Genomic DNA, 12,283 nt, shown 5'->3' with positions numbered 1-12,283 from the left:
GCTGGAACTACTTTGCAGTGCTTCTGGTTCTACTTGGATTATCGTTTCTGGAGGGTGATGCTTGGGGTGTGCACTTCAGCCCCATGGAGACTTCAATGCTGTGTTCCTCAGGGTTTGATTTAATCCTCTATGCTGTTTAATATCTACATGAAGCTCCTGAGTGGGGTTTTGGAGTAGGTTGTCAGGAATATGCTGACGACCCACTGCTCTACTTCTTAACTTCACTACATCAAAAACAGAAACAAGCCAATGGTATTCTGGTTCAGAAACCAAGTGAAAAACTTCAACACAAATCATTCAAGAGACAAACCCATTAGGTTTTGAAGCTATAAATGAGCTGATTTAGCAAGAGTTTTCGGTCAGAGGTAGCTGCTGCAGCTGACAGGTAGAAGAAGTAGATATTTTCCATCACATAAAAAACAAGAGTGAAATAAACTGGAAAGCACACGCAGTACAGAAACCAAATTAATAGGCACAGCTACACTATGTAAAATACAATATTACTGGATAAATTATTTTTAACAAAGTTTAAAAACAGCACACACACGTACACCCCATTAGCAAACTTGTTATGTAATGCTAATCTGACATGGCATTTTTGTTCTTGCAGCAAATGTAAAGATAAACAGATGGCTTCATTTTAATTCAATTCCCAAAGAGTTTTTTGAGCAAGCATTCTAGCATATGATGCAAGAAACTAACATTGGGATGAATGCCCTTATTGTTTGTCTAGAATCTAGATGCATGTTTCTATAGTACGATAAGTCGTTGTTTATTTCAATATTGTACAATTTCAGCTATTAGATGTTAGGATAGCTAGAGGAAACAGAGGAATAAAGAAGTTACAGCAAAAGGCAAGAAGTCAATTTCTCCATACTAAACATCACTCTAAGTGGGAGGTTCACATGTTCTCCCTTGCTCCCCCCCCCCAACACATGTTGCAGTTACAATTGTCAATAATAGCCAAGTCAATATTCACTTGCAAAAGTAATGAAACTATGGAAAGACAGTCTGGCAAAAATCCAAATTTTCCCCTCTACCCCAGCTGTCCTTTTAGAGAAAAGCATTTCCCACTGCACATCTTATCATCAAATCAAAGCTCATACAACTTCAAAAGCTTATCTTCTTCATCTTAATGAATGCAGTTTGACAGTAAGGTCACAGCACATTACACACAGAACTGTAACAAGAATTAGGAGCTTGGTTAGAGGAAACAAATTAGTCTTGCATCAAGTTTGGATTACCCAGGTTCATGCAATCATTCCAAAGACAGTATTACACTAACATATTGGGTGGTATTCAACCAAGCAGACCCACTAAAATTAATGGAACTAATTTATTCTTCTTAATTTTAATTGAGTAAAACTACGCTGAATACCAAGTTTCTCTGTGCTTCTGAAGGAATCGTTATCGGTCAATAAGGATTATGCTATTATAGCTAAGTCTATATTCTGGAGGTTACCTACACTTTAGCAACATTGAATGCCAAATAACATGTGAAGTGTAAAGCGCAAAAGGGTTGAATATGCCAAAAGCAAGCCAAAGGCAATTCCTGAGCAATGTTTGTTTTGCATCCCTTCCAGTACTATAACATTATTATCATAAACCATATTGTTATTTGAGGGGGGCTGCCATTCAATTTGGCTGCAGTTATGGGATATATGGGAACAGGACCATTCCATCAGTTCTACTGAAAGACCAACTCCTTAGAGCTCCTCCAGTTCCTGAATATTTTCCATTCCAGATGGTTATTATAAGAAGTACAGTACAGTGGTGCCTCGCAAAATGAAAATAATCCGTTCCGCGAGTCTCTTCATCTAGCGTTTTTTTCGTCTTGCGAAGCAACCCTATTAGTGGCTTAGCGGATTAGCGCTATTAGCGGTTTCGCGGATTAGCGGCTATTAAAGGCTTAGCGGCTAAAAGCCTATTAGCGGCTTAGAAAAGGGGGGGGAGTGGAAAAAAATCGGAACACTTGCAAGACATTTTCGTCTTGCGAAGCAAGCCCATAGGGAAATTCGTCTTGCGAAGCAGCTCAAAAACGGAAAACACTTTCGTCTAGCGGGTTTTCCGTCTTGCGAGGCATTCGTCTTGCGGGGCACCACTGTATTTTACTTCAAAAACTGGCAACTAAGTTTTCTATTGTCCTCTTCCTTCCCATCCTATTTTCCCTTTTGTGTCATGACTTAGATTGTGAGTCTGTGGACAGAGGCTGTCTTGTTGTAAATGATTATATATACATCATTCTCGTGAGACCTTTTGTTGAAGAGTGGGATAAAAATGCTCTATATAAGCAAATAATAAACACCATTAATTTGTTGCTCCCTTTAAGAATCAGGCTCTATGTAATAGTTAATTCTGTTCAAAAATTATTTCTAATTATCAATAAAGATAATATATATATTTGTTATTTATTGATTAATAATTGATTAATGAAATATTGATTGATAGACGTAATATTGTTGTGGAAGGGGAAAGCAGGACTCAGTAGGTGGAGTTAGTTTACATCAATTCCAAACATCTGAGTAAATCTAGGCAAATCCCGCTTCAAAACATTCCAAATCACTGCCTTATATAACTGAATAAAGATTTGAGAATACCTTTAAATGCCTTAAAACCCTCGAAAATAAGCACTTTGAGTGGGGGAGGGGGAAGAAGCCTGTCATACATCAAGGGGTAGGGTGAAAGTTGTGAAAAGATGGATTTGTATTTATTCAATTGGGGTCAAAGTGCAATGCACTTTGTATGCTTCAGCTTTAGTTACACTACCTTAATTGGTGCAAGATGAAAGAGTAAAATAGGTATGTTTAACCCTTAAAAGGGGGACAGACACCTTTCAAAAGCTGGCAGGAAGCAGTGTCTGTGTGTGTGTGTGTGTGTGTGTGTGTGTGTACACAGTCGTACCTTGGTTCTCAAACGCCCAGTGACTCGAACGTTTTGGCTCCCGAACACCGCAAACCCAGAAGTGTTCCGGTTTGTGAACATTTTTTGGAAGCCAAACATCCAACACAGCTTACGCGTATCCCAATTGAGTGCAGGAAGCTCCTGCAGCCAATCGGAAGTCGTGCCTTGGTTTTCAAACATTTTCGGAATGGACTTCCAGAACAGATTCCGTTCGAGAACCAAGGTATATGGGGAGGGGTGTCATACTACATGTGACTTCGCCTATTTGTTTAACTCTGTTTGTTTCCAATTACATATGAAGCTCAAGAGGTGTGTTTCAGAGCAACAGTGGGTCTAGGTGAGGGAGACTAGACTGTTCCATTTCCCAAAGCGCTATGACCAGTTCCCATAATGAGGCTAGTTGAGGCATTAAAAATTCTGTCCTGCCTTTCTGCTTAACCAAGGCCTGTAAGGCAGCTCACAAAATTCTTTAATACAAGAGTTCAACAGAATAAAGCAACTACACAACTCAAAATCTATGAAGAAAAAGATAACTAATGTTAAGTTCTGCCAAAGGCTTTGATAAATAAAATACAAGCCTAAGAAAAGAGGACACTAAAGATAACAAACTTGGAGAATACATGGAAGACAAAATCTGAAGTTTGAAAAACGAACCAGAAAGCAACCATTTTTTTCTAGGCAATGTTTGTGATTTTTTAAAATACTAAACAACAACGTTCTCACACTATGGGTAAGACTCTTAGCAGATGTTCTGGCTCACATCCTTGGACAAAAGACTCAGAATCTCCTTTCAAGAAATCCTGGAAGTTTGTTTTTTTTACTAATTCACCATGCAATCTCTGCATCAGCTCAGAACACATGTGACATGTTCAAAAGGCAGAATCTAGGATACATGGATTGGCTTAAGCAAAGACATTGTCCGAATATATGATGTGCGCTTTCTGATTGAGCTTGCAAGCAAGTGCTCCTACAGCAGGGGCTGGGTCTGTTTACACTTGCAATGACAAGTCCTTGGAGATGGGACTCGAGTCCAATCTTCTGACACCCTCCACCTCTGATCTGGTCACCTACGTGGATTGGCTAGTTAGCTCCTTGGCTACCATAGGAACCTCACTCCCTGGACACTTAGTGAGGTGGCAGCTGGTTCAACTGGTTCTAACTGCCTTACTGAGGTAAAGCCCTCATCCAGATCACTGTTTGAACTTTCTTAACCACTGCCCACCTCAAGGTGGCTACATTTTAATGTGTTTTTAATAATGATGATGATGATGATGATGTGTTCATCTAGAATATATTGCACCAATCATGGGGATGAACAATACATCTGAATAAAAAGGTTAAAACTATAGATGTTTGGATCTAGTTATATAGTGGGGCAAAATTTTAATGGAAAAAGCAAAAAAGGCAGTAATTCCAAGCCTAACTATGAAGCCATGCAAAAACAACACCCACCAGTTTTATGTTTGAGCAAAGAGAAACTGAAAATAGCTAAGTTATATTTAATTTTGTGCAACTCTGTCTTATTTTAAGCTGTGACTGCCTTTTGAAACAAATAATTGCTATTAAGTAACAGATACAATTTCAACAAACTATTTTCATCTGCATCCCCATAATTTATCCTCATTGTGACTGACATTTGTGTCGCATTGGTGACAGAATATGTCTATTGAACACTGTTATAGTATCCCAGGAAATGTGTTTAGATTTTTAGCATGTTAATATGTATGAACCTCTTTGTCAGGTGATTAACTATTTATGTTCTTAGAAGGAATATTTTGGAACTTTGCAGGTTATGCTTGGTGTGTTTTCTACCCAGAGTTTATACAATGTGGAATTCAATTTTGAATTATCTAAGGCTGAGAAAGAAGCATTTTTACAAGAACATAGATAATTGTCATGTACTGCATTTTTTCATTCTGCATTTTGTCTCTGAAGAGGTTATGGCAAATAGGTTGGGAAAAGAATCCTGAAAGTATGAGGAAGATGATTAAAATTTTGATGAAAAAGAAAAAGATAATTTTAGTATCCCTACTCTTCCATGAGATTTGTATCATCATGCTAATGATGGCACTGAAATTCTGAGTCGGCAATTTTTCATTACGTTTTTCTTATTCTCCACTCAAAGCTTCAGCTTACAAGTGCTGTTGGGTTTTTTTGTCAGACAACATGAAAAGTTTCTTGAACTATAGCTATTTAGCCTGCAGCAACTTTTTGCTCTCTGAACTTTGGAGAGAAAGAGTCAGAAAGCTTGTAAAACAAGTGTGGGAAACAAATACTGATACTTAGCTTTTAGTATACAAAAGCCCTAAAGAGGCTGAACTTCTAGGGTTGCAAAACAAAATATATCTACTGAAGCCATTTAAGGCTACATCTTTATATACATTTTTATAAGTGGATATATTTTATATCCACTTACTTGGGAGTATGTCCACATGAACTCAAAGCAATTTACAGCCCATCCTATACAAGACTATTCACAAGTATGTATGTTGTTGGTTTTTTTTAAAAAAGGGTGCAAATTAGAATTCCACCAGAAAAAAATGCTGGTCAGAATTAAGATAGCGTTCAGCTGAAATTGAGCTGAAAAAAATATTTGGGTTAATCTTTGGGTCAAAAAAGAATACTAAATCAATGTTGACATCCTGAACATTATGTCTGTCCTGGAAGCCACCAAGCAGTAAGTCCTTTTTAATGTATCTTAATTTACAGACATAATCTTACTAGCGGAGCACCCTACTATTCAAAAAATGACTACTACTTCTATTAAGCTATCAAACTGACTATGCAAATCAGACTGAAAATTGAGCCCTAGAAGGAATGTTGCTGATTCAGAACACAGCACATAAATCTATTTTTAAGGTACAATATTTGCTTATTGTGCCAAAATGTTCAGCAGCAGAACCAAAGCCTGCCGGATTGGGTGCACAACCCTCATGTATCCAATGCATGTAGAAAGTAGGCTTCAGCTCTACACAGCTGATAAACAGCTGATTCAGGCACACATGGTACTTTCAGTCTCAAAGTCAGGACTTCAAAGCGCTCCAAAAAGGCACCAAAAAGGTTCCCCACCCCTACAGCCTAAAGCAACATTTGAGCTAAATTCCCTCAAGCGTTCCTGTTCTAGAAGGACTTACTTCCCAAGCACAGAGATGTATCTTATAGACATGGTTAGAGACACACGTCCTGAACATGTATGGTAAAACCGTCTAAACACACATTTTAATCTTCTAACTAGCAATACACACTACTTCAGAGGTTGCTTCTTGAAACTTGCACTTCTATATATTTTCCAATACTTTTGTGTGACTTAACATATGAGCTATTATTAATGGACTGCAGCCAAGTTAAATTTATTATCAGTTAGGGTGCTACTTCACAGCAAGCAGTTCTCTTAACCAACAACGTGAACTCCCACTGGCATTTCTGCACCTCCGCAAATGCATACATACTGTCATGTACACCTGATACCAGTTCTTATATAAGCTAGCAATAAAGAAGCACAGATTTGTTTTATTTCATGTCAACTCCCACACAACAGGGTGCTTTTGGTTTTTAAGTAGCAATCCTCCTCCTACAAGAAACATAACCATATAATTTGAGAAACCCAAGGTTCTCCAGCAACAAGAAGCTGAAAAGATGTATGTTGCAATTACAAAGGAGGAAGAGAAAACCAAGAGCAGTAAATAAAGAAACAAGTGTACCTTCCCTGATGGCTGTAAACGGAGTGCCTTCCTCCTCTTGAAGTCTAATCACCTTCAGCGCCACCAACTTTCCATTTACCCTGGAGTAATGCAAACAAAACATTACACAAACAAAATTAGGTTTAGCACATTTCAATAATAGGTTTTTCTATATACAGAACATCCTATTTCTCTGGTCCAACTTCTGCCACCCATAAAAGCAAGATGCTAGCAGCTTTGAAATATTCAACTTATCAAATCTTTATCTCAGGTATACCAAATTATAGCATTAAAATAAAATGCTTTACAAAGTTAGAGAAATGAACTGATGACCTTCATTCGCCCCACATTTTGAGCTTTCATTTTTTACATTGTAGATCTCTAGTCCTCATAAAAAGAAATTTATGAAGCAAAATTTGCAGGTGCCCTTATAAGCAGTTTTTGTTATTTTTTGGTGAAATGTGCTGACATGCTTGCTCCCTAGTTGTCAATGTTTCTGTGAGTTGTGATTGATAAGTTCTAAATAAGTTTGGGTTACTTCACAACACTGAGTATCTCTGCTATATGATTCACCTCCCCATAGCTTTTTGGATAGAACAATTTTGCTGTAATTTGAGAGAGGCTTCAAGATTCAACTGATCATGGATAACTTGAGGACTGACCTTTGTTATTATTTATATGACCTATCATTATGAATTAAGAGCTGACCTAATACTTTTGTTAAGATTTTTAAAATACCTTTGGGGATGTGGGGTGAATAGTTATTCAATCAGGTTTTCAGGTGGTTGAAAACAAACTGATTCAGTTAAAAGCAATATTGGTATGATTTTGCTTTTCCAGCTGTTTCTACTGATGCAATTTTAAATCGCCTCATGCCTTGTGAAACGTGCACATGTGGCTATCACAGTATTTCCTTTCAGCCAATAAAGGATAATTTGAGATGCTGAAAATGAACTACACAGCCTATTAAAATCTGCTTGTACATTTATTTGGAATGTAATCTGATCAGTATTTCCCAATAGTTTTTTCCATGTTTTTGGATGTTCTTAATTTAAAAAAAAAATGTTTTAGATTCCTTTATTTTCAATTTCTTTGTTTTGTTGCCTTGATTGCCACCCTCAGCTCCTTCGGGAGGGTGGGACAGAAGTTTAAGCAGACACCATCTAGACTAGTTTACTTGATTTGTACCTCTTGAGCATTTGATTATTAAATAGCCATTGTTTGTAGAGCCACTATAGTGGAAAGAACCTGAGAAGAATAACAGTTCTTATAATCTTTTGGACTAATTAATATAATCAAGACAAAAGATGTGTATAGTTGAAATGTTACATCACCCACCCTGATTACTACAATATTTTCCTCTTATGTCTGTTCTTGTCTTCTTACTTCTATCCAGAACTCTGATACAAAAAGCTTTCATCACCCTATTAATTCAGACCAGACAATGCTTTTCCCAAAGGCCCCAACGCTGGCTTCCTGTCAAATGAAACACATATTCTTCATCCTTAACTTCCATGGCCTTCCTCCTCTGTTCCCCCACAACCAGTCTCTGTCCCCATATATTCTTGTCTAGGACTTTCACTTCTCCAGCTCCACCAGCTTCAGCTGAGGAAAGGCTTACGCTGACTTGCAACCCTATATTTAAAAAGGAAAGAACCATGCTGTTTCTTTATTGACTTCAGGCTGACAAGAGAAGCCATATGTAAAAAACATGCTGGAGCTGTGCTTCCTCCCTCTATGTTTTATGGGTCTGAAAGGCTTTGGAAAGGCATGTTGCAATTTAGCATGTGGTCTGATTTCAAGCAAGCAGATGAGAACACACACCAAGTGAGGCTGAGGCATGCCCTACGTGCCGATAGTTGGACATGTGCAGACACATTCCTTCTTTTTTGGTGGGTGGGCAAACAGCTGCATGAAATGGGCCCACATAGGTATATACATAACATACATAGGCAGATGCACACCTACCACCTCACTATGATAAAATAACGCTAACATAAAACTCTTTTAATAATTGGCTTTTCTCTTGAAAATTTACTTTGTGTATTAGTTATGAAAAATAATGGGCTGCAGCCAGAAACCAATACTACAACACAACTGGAACTGAAAGTGTTATATAAATGGTTCAAAAAACTAAAAGCATTTTCTTCCAAAACATAACTGTAGGTCACAGGCCTGCCAATATTGCTCTTTTGGCATTACTGCACTTAGTAATATCCTGCACTTAGCACAACAATAATGGGAAATGGGAAAAGGCTTGTACTGAATACTCTTCTTCATTCTCTCTACATACTAAAAACATTAGATTTAAAATTCAATCTAAAAAACAATTCAAAATGGTTACCTTCTACTCCTACCTCACAATATATTTTATTTAAAAATAGTGGAATTGCTTATGAAGCAGCTGGTCTGCATCACAAGTACGTAAATGTACATGATAAAAATGTACTTACTTGCTTTTCCCTTTATATACTGTGGCATATGAGCCTTCTCCCAGTTTTTCCAGTTTTTCATAAGAGTCTGCTTTTCCAAACTTGGGACTTGTTGGCTAAGTAAGAAAAGAAACGGAGAGATAAAATTTTCAGCACTCACACACGACCATTAACTGTGTTGAGCCAACCCTATGAAGAACAACTGTTATTACCAAAACTAATGAGATTATACTTTGGATATTTAATGCCTGACATTGTCAGGTACCAAGGGCAATGTCTAACGATATCCATTTAAATATCACTCAGCACTCCAGATGGTCACTGCCTATTTCAACAGTATTCCTATGTCAGTGGAGTTGTCAGAAAGACTTAGCCCATACAGAAGAATGAAATTTGGATTTGTTGCAGAATTTCTGTAAAGATGAGATTAACAAACAGCTGTACCAAGATGTCCAATTGAGCATGCTTTATTCACTAGACAGCATAACCAAAGTAATTTTTATTATTATTCATTGAACTTCTAAACCACTCTTCACCTAGGTGTCTCCCAGTTTACAATTATAAAATACAAATAAACTAACCATTTCAAACAGTAAAACCAAAGTGTGAAAAAAGGGAAACAAACAGAAGCACATCAGCAGATACAATAATCCCTGTACTCCAGCCCTGAGTAGTCTAATCAGCTCCTCCAAAGTCATGATGACAGATGTGTTTTTATCTGGCGCCAGAAGCCCAACAAAATAAGAAACCAACCACTCCACCAGGGGAAGGGAATACCACAATCAGGCACCACTACAGAAACCCATCCCTGTTGATAGATCACTGACTAGGGCCCACTCCGCTGACCTCTATGTCTGGGTTAGCTGGTACAGGGACAAGCACTCCATCGGATAGTTGGGTCACAAGCCATTTAGCAATGTATATGTAAATGCTATAAACTTGCTCAGTAGGCAGCAAATCCATTTCATACTGTATGAACTAACACTTTCCAATATCTCCAGTGATAGTTAAAAACGGCATTGATCATCTGGAGTGCTCATATTTAGATGGAACTTATTCAACATCATTGTCCTTGGCATATAACAATGAAGTCCTTCGTTCTCAAGGCAACCAGAACATTGCAAAAAGCTTTGACACATTTAACGGGACGGGGAATCAAAGCCAAGTTTTTGAGCATGGATTGATTTCTAAACATTTATTTCAAATGTTTCTTGACAAGTTGGGGAAGGGAACCTATGGTCCAAGCCACTCTACTTTGCCCTAGGCCATATTTCCTTCCTAAGGTTTAGCAGCCCTGCTCTGCACTCTCCTGAAGTGCTTTTGAAGGACTGCAATGTGTTCTTCTACTGCAATAATACATTTTTGCTTGCTAGGCTGGAAAGATGTGGGCATAAAAACCAGGGCCAAATCTAGGTTTCTGTGGGTGCTTTGGCAATGGTTGCCGGTGAACTCCTAGTCTGCTTGCTTTCATCTTCAAACTATACTTCTCCTCCCTCTTGGCCTCACCCTTTTAAAGTAAAACATAATCTTAACCAATATAGCAACTTCCGATTGTCAAGGAAAAACATCATGAAACATTGGACTTTTGATATGATTGTCTTTTCCTCTTAATTGACTAGATGAATACACCACCCCATGCATCCAAAATTAGCCTTTGGGTCTCCCTACTATCCCTCTCACTTTACATGTCCTTTCGAGGAGATAAAAACATAACATTTTTGTACATTTTACATTATTTTCTGTCCTGGGATACATTTCAAATAATCCTGGCTTAGCACTGTATATGAAATAGGTATTCTGGTTTACAAATAACTCTGGCCAATTGCTAAGCACGCTGGCTTGTTCAACTAAATATTTATTATTTGTCTATCACTGAAATTACTCATATTAGACTAGTTCTAAGAAATACAGTGATTGTTAGCAACAGCTACAGAATACTGAAAAAGTACTCAATATTTTTCTTGAAGCTCCTGTTCCACATGCCAATTAGCTACTGAACACTGTGAGTCTCAGTGCTGGATTTGAGAGCCAGTGACAACCCTGGTAGTCACTATGTCATTTGTGGCTAATGACATTTAGCCCTTTAGTTTTAATAACAGAAATGTTTGTTACAGCATGATCATCTCATCCTGTACTCATAATCCAGGATTTAAACATGAACCAAAGATAACAAGGTTCCTCAATGGTTACTCCCTAGATTAATTTGAGTTAACCTGTAAATTAAGAATTGCTACTTTCAACTAGCTGAAAGTTCTAAAGAGAGAATAACTAGCTAAAAGTTAAGCTGATTCATGAGTAATGCATGAAGCATATTGAATTTGCCCAACAGCATTATTTTTTTCCAAATGCAGTGAGTGGGTTTCTTTTCCATTAAGGCACAGAATCACTAGGGGCAGGAGATGCTTTTGAGGACTAGGCTGCCTGTACCAGAAGGACACAGTACATTTTTTAAGGATCAATTTTCACTGGCAGATCAACTCTAAAAAGAGCACTTTTATAGCATGCAAAGGGGTATTTTAGCAAACATTTCTTAAAACACGCATTTATTTCAACAAATACCACTATGTTTGTATTTTGCTTTGCAATGATGACTAATCTCAGGAAATGTAGCACTACTCCAAAATGTCCAGAATTCTGAAATAATCTTTATCACGAAATTCCACTGACATAAATCAGAGGTTTATACATTTGAAAATTAAGTCTGCTTTATTTGCTCAAATATTTGATGGGAGCTAACAATTTAGCAGCAGAAATGGCTCCCACTCCTGTTCTGCTTTTTTCTCTACTATTGGCTGCCCTGAAACACCAGCTTGATGAACTAAGGAATCTCATGGTATCTCGTAAAAACAAACATCACTACCTGTCTTATAAACAAGTATTAGAGTTTGAAAATAATGTTGCTCCAGAGCTCTAGAAAATGACCACGAAAGGAAAATTCTTGAAAGCCAGATTTTAATTTTCAACCAAATACTTTGCTTGTAATTTTTCACTAGTATACATCAAAAAGTTGACAGCTGAAAATGTTAACCAGTTAGTCAAATGTTTTTAACTTTTAACAAACTTTTTAAATTGTTAACTGATTAATTAACTACTTAATTCCCATGACCATTTGTATATGTTTGACCATTTGTATATTATTTATCAAGCAATCCGTTTTGATCTGCACATTATTCAATACAGCAAAAAAAAAAAAAATTCCCTGATGCAACTTTTTCAGACAGGTACATATATATAAATAGGAAAACAAGCCTAAGGACCTGTGGAATTAAT

The 12,283-nt window shown here is 37.4% G+C and overlaps 1 protein-coding gene across 6 annotated transcripts in view; it reads right to left on the bottom strand.

The window, feature by feature from the left end:
- Window positions 1-12,283, bottom strand: part of CDK14 (cyclin dependent kinase 14) — a 225,947-nt gene that overhangs the window by 137,247 nt on the left and 76,417 nt on the right. For all 6 annotated transcript variants that reach the window (XM_083467689.1, XM_083467690.1, XM_083467692.1 and 3 more), the window contains 2 exons: window positions 9,035-9,129; window positions 6,603-6,682 (listed from right to left, as the gene is read on the bottom strand). In XM_083467689.1, coding sequence (XP_083323815.1) covers window positions 6,603-6,682; window positions 9,035-9,129 — 175 coding nt within the window. The remainder of the gene's footprint in view (window positions 1-6,602; window positions 6,683-9,034; window positions 9,130-12,283) is intronic.

The sequence above is a fragment of the Podarcis liolepis genome (genome assembly GCF_965112155.1).
Source record: "Podarcis liolepis genome assembly, chromosome: 12".
Classification (NCBI taxonomy): Eukaryota; Metazoa; Chordata; class Lepidosauria; order Squamata; family Lacertidae; genus Podarcis; species Podarcis liolepis.
Note: the sequence above shows the minus strand (reverse complement) of the source record. Positions and strands in the feature narration are given on the sequence as shown.